At 35.9% G+C, this 13,133-nt stretch overlaps 3 protein-coding genes across 4 annotated transcripts in view; 2 read left to right on the top strand and 1 right to left on the bottom strand.

Moving 5' to 3' along the window:
• LOC113674195 (melanocyte-stimulating hormone receptor) overlaps positions 1–346 on the bottom strand; it is a 3,072-nt gene extending 2,726 nt beyond the window's left edge. The window contains exon 1 of the mRNA XM_027190671.2: positions 1–346. This exon is cut by the window's left edge and continues 1,708 nt beyond it. The gene's annotated coding sequence lies outside the window, so the exon portion shown is untranslated.
• Positions 347–4,972: 4,626 nt separating this feature from the next.
• Positions 4,973–9,115, top strand: LOC149044300 (uncharacterized). 2 transcript variants are annotated; one of them, XM_089210985.1, is made up of 5 exons: positions 4,973–5,295; positions 5,684–5,754; positions 6,265–6,368; positions 6,633–6,742; positions 7,283–8,973. In XM_089210985.1, exons 3-5 carry the CDS (start codon positions 6,362–6,364, stop codon positions 7,646–7,648), a joined length of 483 nt encoding a protein of 160 aa, XP_089067111.1. In that variant the 5' UTR covers positions 4,973–5,295; positions 5,684–5,754; positions 6,265–6,361; the 3' UTR covers positions 7,649–8,973. The 2 variants fall into 2 exon arrangements, with proteins under 2 accessions (XP_089067111.1, XP_089067109.1); XM_089210983.1 differs by having other exon boundaries at positions 4,973–5,754; positions 7,283–9,115.
• On the top strand, positions 9,107–11,851 carry LOC113673832 (melanocyte-stimulating hormone receptor). The gene has a single exon (XM_027190284.2). It carries the CDS (start codon positions 9,517–9,519, stop codon positions 10,621–10,623), a length of 1,107 nt encoding a protein of 368 aa, XP_027046085.2. The 5' UTR covers positions 9,107–9,516; the 3' UTR covers positions 10,624–11,851.
• The last annotated feature ends 1,282 nt before the right edge of the window (positions 11,852–13,133 follow it).

The raw sequence follows: 13,133 nt of genomic DNA, 5'->3' as shown, positions 1-13,133 counted from the left end.
ATTTCCTCTCTTGATAATAGAAAAATAAAAAATTCAAAGAAATACGAAACAAAGTTACACTAAACAAAACAAAAATGACCAAAATTAAACTCGTGTATCAAATAACCAATAACTACAACATTGTTTGAACTGCTCTGTCGCCTTGCTGTTTCAATATAATCAAAGCCAATAATATCGCCTATTCATCTTCACAGACTTTCGTCTGGACACTCCGACACCTCAACTTCCTCTTCTCCCTTTCTCTCTCTTTTCCTTTAAGACAGAGTCTTCCGTGAAAGCTGAGAAATTTGTCCACTTTAGAAGATATCTCACTTATATTCGCACTGTTACGAGGGGAAATCCAAGTTGGGCCCGGCTCGGAGCAGTGTCTACTTATGATAGAAATGTGTGATGTAAATTAAATAATGTAAAAAAAAAACAAAACAGAATATTAATTAAGCTGACAGACACTTAAGGGCTCCTTTCTTTACGTAAGCCAGCTGAGTTTTAATTTAATTCACGCGGAAGTGCTTTTTTTGGGTCTGAAAACTTTCATTTCATAGTCGAAACGAAATGCCATCACCAAAGCAACTGAATACGTATATTTCGGTTTTTATTTTCGTATTTTGGTTTCACAGGACGAAATCACATGTTTCCGTATTTCTGAAACGTGGCGGAAACATGCAACTCCATGTTTCCGTTATGTTTACGTCTTACGGAAACGTGAAAATTAAAGTCTACGTGTTTCCGTCACGTTAACGGAACGGAAATGCCAAGTCACGTTTCCGTCATATTTAAGCCAGCACATTTCCGCCGTTGTTCGTTTCCGTCATGTTTCTGCAAACGGATTTGCAGTTTTTTGCTACATCTTACCAAAACACAAACGCGAGATGGTTCTTTGAACAACAAGGAATCTTAATGCGACGGCTGTGTTATTTAATCAGGTTAGGCCAAATGAGACAGTTGTGTGACTTAGGTCGGTTGGTGCCAATGAGACAATTGTGTCACACTGGACGAAAAAATGGATTTACTAGTGTTTGTCAAGGTGTGCAAATGTGGTGCAAATTTGGGGCTCTAAATTTGAACTGAATTTGCACCAGCTGTAAACTGAAGGTAAACTCAAGTATTTGTACCTGACAAAACTGCCTGCAAATGTGATGTAAATACTACATTTGCTTAACATTTACCTTACATTTGCTTCCAAGGTAAACCTGGAGCTTTAACACATAGTTGTCAAGCATTTGCCTCCGGTGCAAAAGTGACATATTTACTATTAATGCAATTACAAGTAAACATTATGCAAAACAGTTTGTTTGCAGCATTTTTCAACCATATTTACTTGCAATAGAAATAAGTACCTTTGCACTTAATACACTCTAATTTGCTAATTGAGCAAAGCTGTTCATTTGCTGTAAATTTGCTCTGATGTCAAACAAACAAAAATAAAACCCCTACTGAGTGGCCATTTGCCAGTTCCCTAAGGGTGGCTGATTAACTGGGTTTGACTGTATTCAGAATAAAATTTTATATAGATGAAATTGGAAGTAAATGAGATTGATCTATTTACCTTTGCTAGAAATCTGAGGGAAGTAACAATTCAGGCCACAGGCCTGTCAATCATCCACTTAGAGGCTGATGACAAGAGTCAGGCTGGCCTGCCCATATAATGTGATCTTAGAAAACAGTCAACTCAGCTCATGTAATCCACTCCTTATTAAAAAAAAAAAACTAATAGAACAAACAAAAGTGGCAGGCCTCTGCCTACCACAGATATAACATTTTATTGTCTTCATAAACACTGCAAACATATATTGCATGTGGAAATTATTATTATTTTAGCTGTTATCACACAAAACTGACAAATTATTTTGATTGGGCTGAACAAATTGTCTACAATATAAATCATGTTTTATATAGATCATGTCTTCAAAAATCAAGTCACAATAATTCCTAAGAAACTCTCATATACAATTAAACTAAATAAATAACTTTACAAATCAAATACCTTGGTATATAATTAAAGAATGGGTAGAAGAAAGACTTCTGTCACTTGAAAGCACTGAGTTACAAGATGTGCCATTTGATGACCCTTACAAATTTTCACCATTCAGATTCAGAAGCATACAGTTTCAACAGGATCACCTGAGAAAGAAATTTCTTGAAGAAAGTGATATAAGATCTAAATATTTATCATGCATGTCCTGATGTAACTGCAAAGTGTCTTCATCTGTGCTTTATAGGATAGCACCAAAATCTCAATTTATGCTATAGATTTACTAAAAGTAAATGTAAATGCAATATCAAAACTGAGTGAACCAAGTTTTATCCAATTACCAATATCCGGATACCCAAGTAATAACTACTGACTCACTGAGTTTGGCCATTTGTTCACTGTTCTTATGTTAGACATGTATCTAGAATGTAGTATTGATATGAATATTGCAATCAACAATCCATCACTGAGGTGAAAAAAAAGCGTGTCAAAACAAGTTTTAGAAACTTTAGAGTGTTCTTTGCTTAAATGGTGGTTTCCTTACAACAAGGCAAATACTGGAGCATCTTGTGGTTTTCAGGAATATCATTTGTAAAATATTTAGTTGAGGTTTAGGCACTTATGCTTTAAATGTGTGGCAGAAATTTTCATAAAGCTCATTTGGTTTCTTTTTTGTTACTGTTCAGTGTAGCTTTCAAACATTTTTATCCGCTTTTCAATTTTTTTAGAACTTGTAGAAAGTAATTTAGAAAATATCAGAGAATGCCATCATAGTTATTGTTACAGTTAAAAATTTAAATGATAAAAATAATGTGGTATGATAGCATGCATAAATACTCAATTTGCTTTCTTACATACAGCTTGGAGTAAATATTGGAAAAAAATTAATATATGCATAAGTGAATCATCCAAGAATTTTCAAACAAACAATACTCTACTGTTAATGTGCTTAACAGTGTAGCAGTCAAATTTATGTATGACAGTTTTTATTACCAAATTGAAAAATGATTTAAATAAAATATCTTAAAACGTTATTGGTAGCTATATGTCAGTACTCAAACCTACTTTAAAGATCACTGCTGTTTATATCAGAAGTTATAAGTCAAGTTATGTTTTTGTGGTCCAATTGAACAAAGACAAATAAACTATTTAAAAAGTAATTGAATGGTTAGTTCTAAAACCTAATATATAGATCTATACTATTTATAACAGTGGTTCTAAATATTCTGTTAACCCCAGTAAGCTGAAGTTGACACTCCCTTATAAGCAAAGTTAGATGTTTCAGCAGCAAACTTATTCGGTACTGAGAATTTGATCATGTTTGCTATACAGAGCGAAGTTGGTCCATGCTTTTTTGGTCAAGAGTTTGCTCACATTTACCATACCAAGCAAACTGGGTCAAACTTTTGATTTTGTTAACATTTTATTATCTGAGCAAACTTATTCAATACTAACAATTTGATCATATTTGCCATACGGAGCAAACTTGCTCAATACCAAGAATTTGCCAGCAATTACCTGCTTATGCAAACCTCATCAATTCTACGAGTTTGATCATGTTTGCTGATCCAAATAAACACTCCAAAATTACGCTTTTGAGCACATTTACAGCGTTTTGTGAGCTTGCTGGTAATCATCACTGGGTAAAATGCCAAATTTTAGTGTCATTTAAGTAAAATTAAACAACTATTAAACCCAAAGACAAATTTAAGCCATGTTTACTAAACTTAAACATGACTTAAAAATGTACCTTTGTTTAGGCGAGGTTTAAGCATTCTTAAATGCAAATTAAATCGACGTTGAGATTTAAGCTATGTTTAAGTCATTTTAACCGTACTTAAATCCTTTGAAGGATTTAGGGTTACTTTAAACCACCTTAAATCTAACGTTAAACCTATTGGGGAGATTTAAGGTCTAGTTAAAGGAGCCTTAAATACAACATTAAATTTATCATAATATTTATGCCGTGTTTAAGGACCTTAAAAACACATCAAATCTTTTGGTGTACACCAAGTCTACTTTATTGACATAATCTCTCACCAGAACCAGAAACCATACGAGAGCAGCCTCCAGCAACCTTCAATGAATTAATCATAGATTAATATTAATATTATGTATTTAGTAAAGCCACAATATTTCACGCTACTGATTTTATTGCTTTTTCAATTCTTTGGGTAATGAAACTGTGTTTGTTGATTGTGAACAAGACTTGATTTCTTGTGTTGGAAACTGTTTCACTAAAGGAAGGTGGTTGCACAGGGAATTTGACTAACCTGGGCAAATAAGGTACATTTCTTCAAAACCATATAATTTTAGTATATACCAAACCAGTGGACAGTGTTTTTTGCATGCTCTGATTGGCTACTCAAACTCAGGATAGTACATGCATGTGCTATCCACTTCCCAGCTTAAGCTGAAGTGTGAAAAACTTTTTTTTGCAGTGTTCTGAGATATAAATTTATAATTCTTTTATCTCACTGGTTTGGTATATACTTCACAGCTCATTAAATATCCACCACCACTAAGGGGAATAATATTTATTGTTAAATATATTAAAAACAACAACGACATGTGAATGTAGATTGATGTTAATAACTGGCTGGTAAAATAATGGCACGGCGTGGAATAGGGCAAACTGCCATGAGTTTTACATTGTCAAGAGTTAAATAAGCTCCAGCAAAAAGACTGTGTATCCTATAAACAGGCAAAAAGTAGCTTGATGCTCTAGGTTCAAAGTTGTTTGCGTCCCACACACAAAGGGTATTAAAACTTCCCAAGCATTGGTTTTGCTGAACAAGGAAACCGGGGTTTCTGAGCATGAAGTAAACGGCTCTGAACTGCAAACGTCACCAGACATCTCTAACTGAACGTTGAAAAGCGCGCGTTTGTATCGAGGATGCGGTATGTCTCGTCCCCAGAGTGAGGCCGAGATCCTTATGCGCATGACAAATACCGTATGAACGCCAATCAAATGTCTAAAACTATAATCGCGGGATATTTGATCTTTCACTGTCGTTCGTTCACTCGGTCGAGTTTCGTTTCGTTGCGGGCACGTGTTTGGATTCTTCCTCGATAGGATGATGGCTGCAAACGATCCAGTTCAAGAGAGACAGCTTGTTCTTATGGAAAGAATGAGTAGAAGGATTGATTCGATTCTCGAAGGGCAAAAGAAACTAGAAGATACGAATGCAGTCCTTCGGCAAGAAAATGCAAAGCTGAAGAACCAACTTGCGAGTCTGGAAGGGCAGGCAAAGAAGAAAGGCAAGAAACGTTCTAAAAGCTCTCGCAGAGAATCAAATGTTGTGATTCCAAATGACTTAAGGGTAAATATTCTTTAATTACTTTAAGGATATAAATTTTTTCAACTTTAGTACCGTTAAGTTGTGTTTGAGAGTTTCAGTTGCGGTGTATCAGAAGCATAAAACGTGTCTTCAAAGACACCGCCATTCCGCCATCACGCGTGTTCTGTGTTAACTTAAAGCACAATATGTGTAGATGTTGGTTCTAGTGCTTATCACAAAGTTGGAACATCCTTGTGCTGAATTCTTGTGCCTATTTTGCAAGCATTTAGCAAAAATACTGTTTACCCAGTTTAAAATTCCACTGTGTACTGTTTACCCAAAAACCCTGCTGACCCTGATTAAAGAAATAAACAAGTTTGTGGTTTGAATTGACTTTTGACATATGATGTTCTTCCATATTATCTTCCAGAAACGGTTTCGGTTCATCTACAAAAAGGTGGTAGAAAAAAAAGTGACACAAGGTTTCATCATTGATGAGGAGTATGTTATTTTTTTACCATACATAAGATGATGTATTTAAATAGCGAGGCACTAAGAGAGATGGCATGCAAGATATTAGAATTAAAACTTTACCACCAAGAACTAAATATCTCTCTGACCAGCTTCTTCTAAGGGACTGTTAGTTATCTGTTTTGAGGCCAGTGTTTAGAGTCTGGGGCCAGTGTAAAATATTCAAATTGGGAGTAGGAGGTGGTAAACTTTTAGAATCTGTTATTTCAACTATTATGTTGCTGATAGATTAATACATGCAAATTTTTGTTTTGAGAAATCTTTTCCCTCCAGGAACCAGAAATCCTAATGTCAGTTTGAAGGTGTAAAAAGCATGTAGCTTCTGCACTGTACCAGCAGTGATTAGAAAATTGTCCCTCTTGTATAACTGCTTTACTTGAATTATTATTTCCTTTTTTGGCTGAATAATAATAATAATATTATTATAACTGCCTCTGGCTATTGTTTAAAACAAAAATAACATTCTCGTTTTTATTACAGTCCACAGTCAGAGAGAAACTAGAGTATTTTTACAAAAGTGAAAGAAGTACTGAAAAAAGAGCATGGAGGAGAAAGCTGCCTATGGACTGACTTACAAATGGAAGGTATTACATTACAGGAATCAAGTTTTAATGTTGTGTGCAAGTTAGAACAAGAAACATTTACCTTGTGCAAAATCAAACAAATTTTCTGAAATATGTTGGACAGAAAACTTAAAAACTAAGAGGGAAAACACAATATTACCATCATTAATTCTTTTAATTAATATATATCCATAAGCTGATGTTACATATACACATAGACTTGTCATTGTATTGTAATTTTAGGATATCATGCAGCGATAATAATTATTGTTTTTAACTCAACAGCTCAGTTTTATCGGTACTTCAAAACAACTAAAGAAAGAGAGCAGAGGATAAGAAAAGGGAAAAATGAAGAGCATAAAGAAAAGTGCAAAAGGAGCAGGCGTTTGCTAAATGTAAGGACTAGCTAAGTTGTCTTGCTTTTGCCATGCTAAACCTATATTCAAGAATAAATTTTCAAGATAGTGTGGCTGAAGCATGGCTTCTGAATCAAACGTTTCAATTCAGTTTGACAACAAGTGTTGTTTAATACTGTGGCAAATTTGTGCATGGCATTGTACCACAATACAATGTGGGATAATATACAGCAACAAAAAATGAAACAATGCCATGCACAAATTTGTCATACACTGTAAGTAGGACTGGTATGTTTACAACTGGTGTACAAATACACATTAATTAGGAAAGTCAACCTTGCTGGTAGTTAACCAAATAACATGGGTTTGCTTTAATTTAGTACTGTTTTGTAGCATGAATTTTTTTCTGGGAGTTCTATTTTTTGCTGATTGTTATTTTCATATTTTATATCTTTTGTGGGATATCATTTTGAGTTAGAAAAGTATTTCTATTTGACAATAAATTATATGTTTCATAGATATAATTTGGTCTGGTTATTAACTAAATAATGACTAAATTGTTGCTTTTTGTTCCATTAGAAACTGGAAAGGCGTCAGTCATCCTATGAGATGCTACAAGCTTCTATGACACCAAAAGAAAAACAGTATTATAGTGAAATCCTTTACATTGATTATATGAGTAGCAAAGAATCAGATTATGAGGAGCAAGAAGATTTCATTACTGGTGAAAAAGAAAAGAAACTGGCAAGATATGTAACCAAGAAGCTATCATGGGAAAGAACAAGCTTGACAAATGCAAAAGCCAAGCTAGACAGAACCTACAAAAATAATTTGACCCCCCATGCCAGGGCAATGGCTAAGCCAAGGAGTGTTGGTGGCATGTCGGAGAGGCCTGCACCTGCTGGCCCACTTTGGGCTGTCAGGCAGATAAACAAAGAGTCGTGATTGAAAAAATACTTAACACTTTTTTTACTTTTTATTCATTTATTTATCATGTATTTAATGGCAAACTGAAGTAATTGTTTTGTTAGAACAAATTATTGTCATCTAGATCACAGGGATAGTTTCTTCCAAGTATTGTTAAATTTATTGACTTATGATGGGGAAAATTTGTTCCTGTCAAGCATAAATAAGCTAGGTATGTGTGACATTTTAACCCTTTAACTCCCAAGATCTGATTGGTAACTATCCTCTCTAGCTGCTACATATTTCCCTGTAACTTAGTTATGAGAATCTGGTGTGATATCAAGACAAAGACCTATACCTGATAAGTTTGAGAATTCTCATTATCTCTTTGCTGGATAAGTTCAAGATATTTTAGGGAGAAGTTACTTGTTAATCACTCCTCCAAAGCTAGAAAGTTTCCGCAAGGGTAAGATAAATTTGAATTAACACGTTTCCGAGACGTAAGCTGTAGCGGAAACATGAAACAGACCTCAGTTTCCGGAACGGTTTCTTGTGTTTCCGCAGGTTCCATCACCCATTCAGTAGCCCGGAATACGTCAACGGAAACATGGAAAAGACATGTTTCCGCAACGTTTTCTTGTGTTTCCGCAAATGTAAACCCGAAATTACGATTGCGGAAACATTTGTTTCCTCTAGCTGAAACTTGACGGAAACATGCACAAAAAGTGGTCCGGTTCCGTTGTATACGCAGCAACGGAAACGCGAGAAAACGTCACGAAACCGGTAACGGAAACACAGGTTATCCGTCGTGTTTCCGGAACGGTTTAACATGTTTCTGCCACGTTTCCGTTTACGGATTCTTGCAATTTCGTCCTGTGTTTTCTTCTCCTTCTAGGAAAGTTTGAACGCCACTCTGTAAGCGAAACGGATTTTTCATTGTATGGATGGATTGAGGGGAATGGTTAAGGCTTTGTCGTTCATTTGTCAACCCGACCGAATGGCGCGAAAGGCGAGTTACGCGTCGGCAGCCGATTGGCGATATCAAACACACGTGAAAAAATATCGTATTTTGCACGTGTGTTGTTACGTTCGTTTTCTCAGAGCTGGAAATCCTTGCATAACACCGTGGTTTACATGATAAATACCTGTAAAATCTTGGCTCAAGTCTTCAAACAATACATCAACTGTGCGTCAACATACGAAAAAACAAAAGTTGGAGCGTGTCATAATTGAAGCTTTCTAAAACCCTGTACACCATGACATTAGTATGCATCAGATTCTCCATACTGTTTATCACACATTTCCTTACTTACAATTAAGGAGAATTTTCTTTAACAATAAAGAGTTATCGATCAATCCTTTTATTCAATTCTTGATGTTTGCCTCAGCGGGTGATGCTGTGAGGAAAAAATTGCGTGCCGGTCACTCTTAGGGGTTAAAGGGTTAACATTTGTTTAATGCAACCTTGTGAATATTGTATGGACTTATTAAAATTTTCCTTTATGTCATATGATAGTTGTTTTTCCAAACCTAGCTCATTCATTATAAATAATCTCCTTGTATAAATACAAGATTAACAGTTTTGAACATTTTTACCGCAATTTCGTACCGAGTCAATAATTTTTGGAATTTTTTTTTCCCGTGTATGTTTTATATTTTCCTATCGCCTTCGACATTTTTACCATAAACAAAAGCTAACTAACATGTCCCTTCCGCACAAACCGCTTGACTTTCACTGCATGAGCCAAATGCATATTTCGAAAAAACACCTGTTTGCTGATATTGTTTAGTAGCTTCCTCTCTCCATATAATTTACTAAAAAGTCGGTTGGCTAAATTTACCGCTATTAGTCTTAAGCAGGTGTCATATGAGAGATCTCGCGCGCTATCAAGTGATATTAGGTAAAGATGGTGATCATCAACAGAACAAACAGTTCGCCAGCCTTTTCCTCTCTTGAATGTTTTCTTTTGGACATAAATTTGGATTTCAGCCAACACCTTTTCATCGCACATATTCTGACTACAATATTAAACTCCGTAACCTCGTTCACGGCTGCTGCCGGTAATTCTGTGGTTATTGTAGCAGTGTGGAGGACTCCGTCGCTTCACACACCGTCAAATACGTTTCTTTGCTGTTTGGCGCTCAGTGATCTGACTGTCGGTTTGATTGCTCAACCATGTTTTGTGATCCACAAGATCGGGGAACTTCTCCAAGACTACAGCATGTACTGCACCACAAGGATGATGACAGAATCGCTGGGATACATAACGGCTGGAACTTCAGTTTTAATCATGGCAGGTATAGCGATCGAAAGATACCTCGCACTTTATCTGCATCTCCGTTACACAGAAATTGTTACCACTAAACGCATTTTATTTACTGCCTCTGTTCTTTGGATGGTTTTTATCCTACTAGCCTCTTCCAGGCTTTGGATGGCCGATGATGGAGTTTTTAACAGTATTTTAATCCCAGTGATATTCTGCTGCTTGGTGTTCACTTTCTTGGCGTACACGAGAGTTCTGAAATACGTCCGCCGCCATGAGAAACAAATAAACGCGACATCGGCAGCTCTATGCCCGGTAAATCATCAACTGTCAAGAATAATGCGATACAAGAAATCAACTTTAACAATGGTGTACATTGTGGGCATTTTTGTTTTCTGTTACATTCCATTTCTGTGCGTGAAAATTGTTCACAAGGTAGAGGGCTACACCATAAGCGTTAAGATAGCTTACTTGTATGCATCAACTATCGTGTTTTTCAACAGTTCTTTAAACCCTCTGGTTTATTGCTGGCGTATAACCGACATTCGCAGAGCTGTTAAAGCACTCTGTTTACGATGCCTGGGAAAGAAGAATTCGGTTGCTCCTCTAGCGTTAGCGGAACTTCGGCCAAGAAGTTGCATGAGCGTAAGCTTTGATGTAACCCGGCGCCCATCGCTAAGCGTAGCGTGCTCTCAGAAAAAAATTTCCGGACCAGGTAACTTCGAAGGGCATATCTATAATAGGACTTAAAGCCAGCTGGTTGGTAATTTTTCGACAAATTGTTTGGATAATGCAGCATATATATCCCATTCCCATTCTCTTTGACCACAAGTTTCAGGGATGAAAGAAAACAAACTAAATAAGGCTGGATAACATGAATTTCTTCACTTTTTTAAGTAGGTACAGGCGAATCACAAAACTTAAAAAAGTTTTTTTTTCCATGATTAGTAAATAGAATAGTTTTTTTATTTTATTTTGGAGTTTTTATTGTATGTATGCCTTATTCAGCCTCAAACCAGCATGATTAACACCCGTGGAAACCAATTTTAATACACCTTTTTATTAATTTTTTCACCACGAAGAAATTGCTGCTGAAAGCATTACTGACATTGAAAATTAAAGATTCGCCGATAATTAATGTTAGCTTAGTCAAGAAGACAAGAGAATGATCCAATAGAAACCCGTACTAAAAGTGAAATCGAGGGTGTTTCTTTGTTGTTATCCACAATAAGTTCTAATTTTTCATGGCGACATCATCTCGAGTAGACCACAATTCTATTGAATAAAGCCCACTAGGTAATTAAAAAAGCGTTTCTATAAGAAAGTTCACTTCTTCAGCCTTCGCCTTTATCTCTACAAGATATATGAATTTTTGGACAGGTGAACAGTAGTGTGAGTTCTGTAAAGTCTCTTTAATTAGTGGGAGAGAGAAGAAAACATCTAAATCAATGGTTTGAAGCGAAAAAACAGAAACACCTCTAAGTTTGATTACAAGCATTTGGTTATGTATTGCACTTTTCAAATACTATATAAACCTTCCTTCAAGTTGGATGCTCTGTACGTATTTTAGAATTGTGTAGGTAAGGTTGTAGAAGGTTGTTGTTCTCAGCACGATTTTCTTAACTAGCGAAAACGCAATTATAGTTTGACGTATTGGAATAAGCCGTTAATACATATTGGACATAAAGAGATTGATTAAGTATTGTTTAATGTGTCAGAAACACACGAGATGTGGTATAGTTTTGCCATGATAATACATTTTGATTTTTGAAATTAAACGATTAGTGCAAAAATATATGAGCACAATTATACAAGCACAAATGGAAACAGATAAAAAACTTCTGTAGAACTCTAGTGACGTTAGCTTAGCGCGGTCTTGAAAATGTTTAAATTTGTTAAACAGACTTGTTTTTCATAGTGAAATCCTATGGTTTTTAGAAAACATTTTATGAAGTAAATGAGTCAAGGCAATGTGAAAGTGATTTCATTTTTTTTTTGTCTTATATTTTGTTAACTTATTTATCCGTTTTTTATTCATTTTTTTTCTGCTCTATTTTCCAGCATAATGTTTCGTCCTTTTGTCTCATTATTATGCTAAAAATAATAATGGCACCATGCCGACAACCCTAAGTTTTGTCCTTCGTTGAACATTACGAACAGCAATTTCTCCGCTTTATAAAATAAGAGCAAAGCTCGTTTTTTTTAACTCAAGTTTTAAGGATGGGAGAAGATCTAAAATGAAAACACAGCTGGAACAATCAGCCAACTCCAGCTTATTTTTTCTTTCGTGTTTTTCTTTGGTTGTTTGGTTTTTGTTTGTTTTCAAGGTTTACTGGCAGATGTTTTTCGTGAAATATTTTCCATTTCAAGTCAGGGTAACAGAGGGAACTATTTTAAATGTTGTTGGCGATGTCTGTCTTTCAAGCAACATGGAATTTGTACTCATAAACTGGAAATTTTTCAACAATTTAATATTGTGCACCAAAAGCGCTAAAAACAACATCGATTCGCATAGTCAGGTGGCATAAACCGTCAATCTTTGACGTCACGCAAGTATCGCAAGCTGCTTGAAACCTCTAGAAGCCCAATCTTCCACAAGTCCATCTTATCACATAGATAGTAAATTTGTCTAATTAAATTCAATTGCGCGAGCGTGCTTCATATTCCAATTGTGCACGCTCGTGACATCGAGAGAAAAAATTTTTTCATCGGGTTGAAAATGTTATAAAACAATTGCTTCATACGTCAGCTGTGTGTTCATCGAGATATGAAGCTCTTGGGAAGTCGGAGAGCACTAAAGAAGCTAGAGTTGCTCCCGGTTACGCCTCGAGCTACTCTTAGGGCCTATTTACACGGTACGACTTTGTCGCATGCGACAAGCTTACGACAGGCTTACGACACGAATTGTTTCGTGTAAATCAAACCTACAACTCGCTTACGACTCTTAAGTCATGTCGTAGGCCTGTCGTAAGCTTGTCGCATGCGACAAAGTCGTGCCGTGTACTTAACGCATCTTTCGTGCTCTCCAAACTTCCCGCATGCTTCATATCTCGATGAACGCACGCTGACGTAGGAACTAATTGTTAATTGGCTTAAGAGGCTGTCTCTCTTATTTCCACCCGGTCAATTTTGCGTCAAAAATAATTTTGCCTGAAACTCGGTTAACAGAAAGACTTTACCTAGGAAAGAACTAAATTAGATTTGGTTTGATTCGAAATAATTTTCTGACTGCATTACGGGCCATAATTATTTCCCAGTCC

Source organism: Pocillopora damicornis, chromosome 6, assembly GCF_964200805.1.
Source record: "Pocillopora damicornis chromosome 6, jaPocDami1.2, whole genome shotgun sequence".
NCBI classification, from domain to species: Eukaryota; Metazoa; Cnidaria; class Anthozoa; order Scleractinia; family Pocilloporidae; genus Pocillopora; species Pocillopora damicornis.
This window is presented reverse-complemented; position numbering and strand designations above follow the sequence as displayed.

Excerpts from the sequence above, each read along its gene's own strand:
- LOC149044300 (XM_089210983.1), top strand. Across the intron at positions 6,743-7,282 it reads GGAGCAGGCGTTTGCTAAAT|AAACTGGAAAGGCGTCAGTC; the intron begins GTAAGGACTAGC and ends TTGTTCCATTAG.
- LOC113673832 (XM_027190284.2), top strand. The coding sequence starts at position 9,517 with ATGGTGATCATCAACAGAACAAACAGTTCGCCAGCCTTTTCCTCTCTT.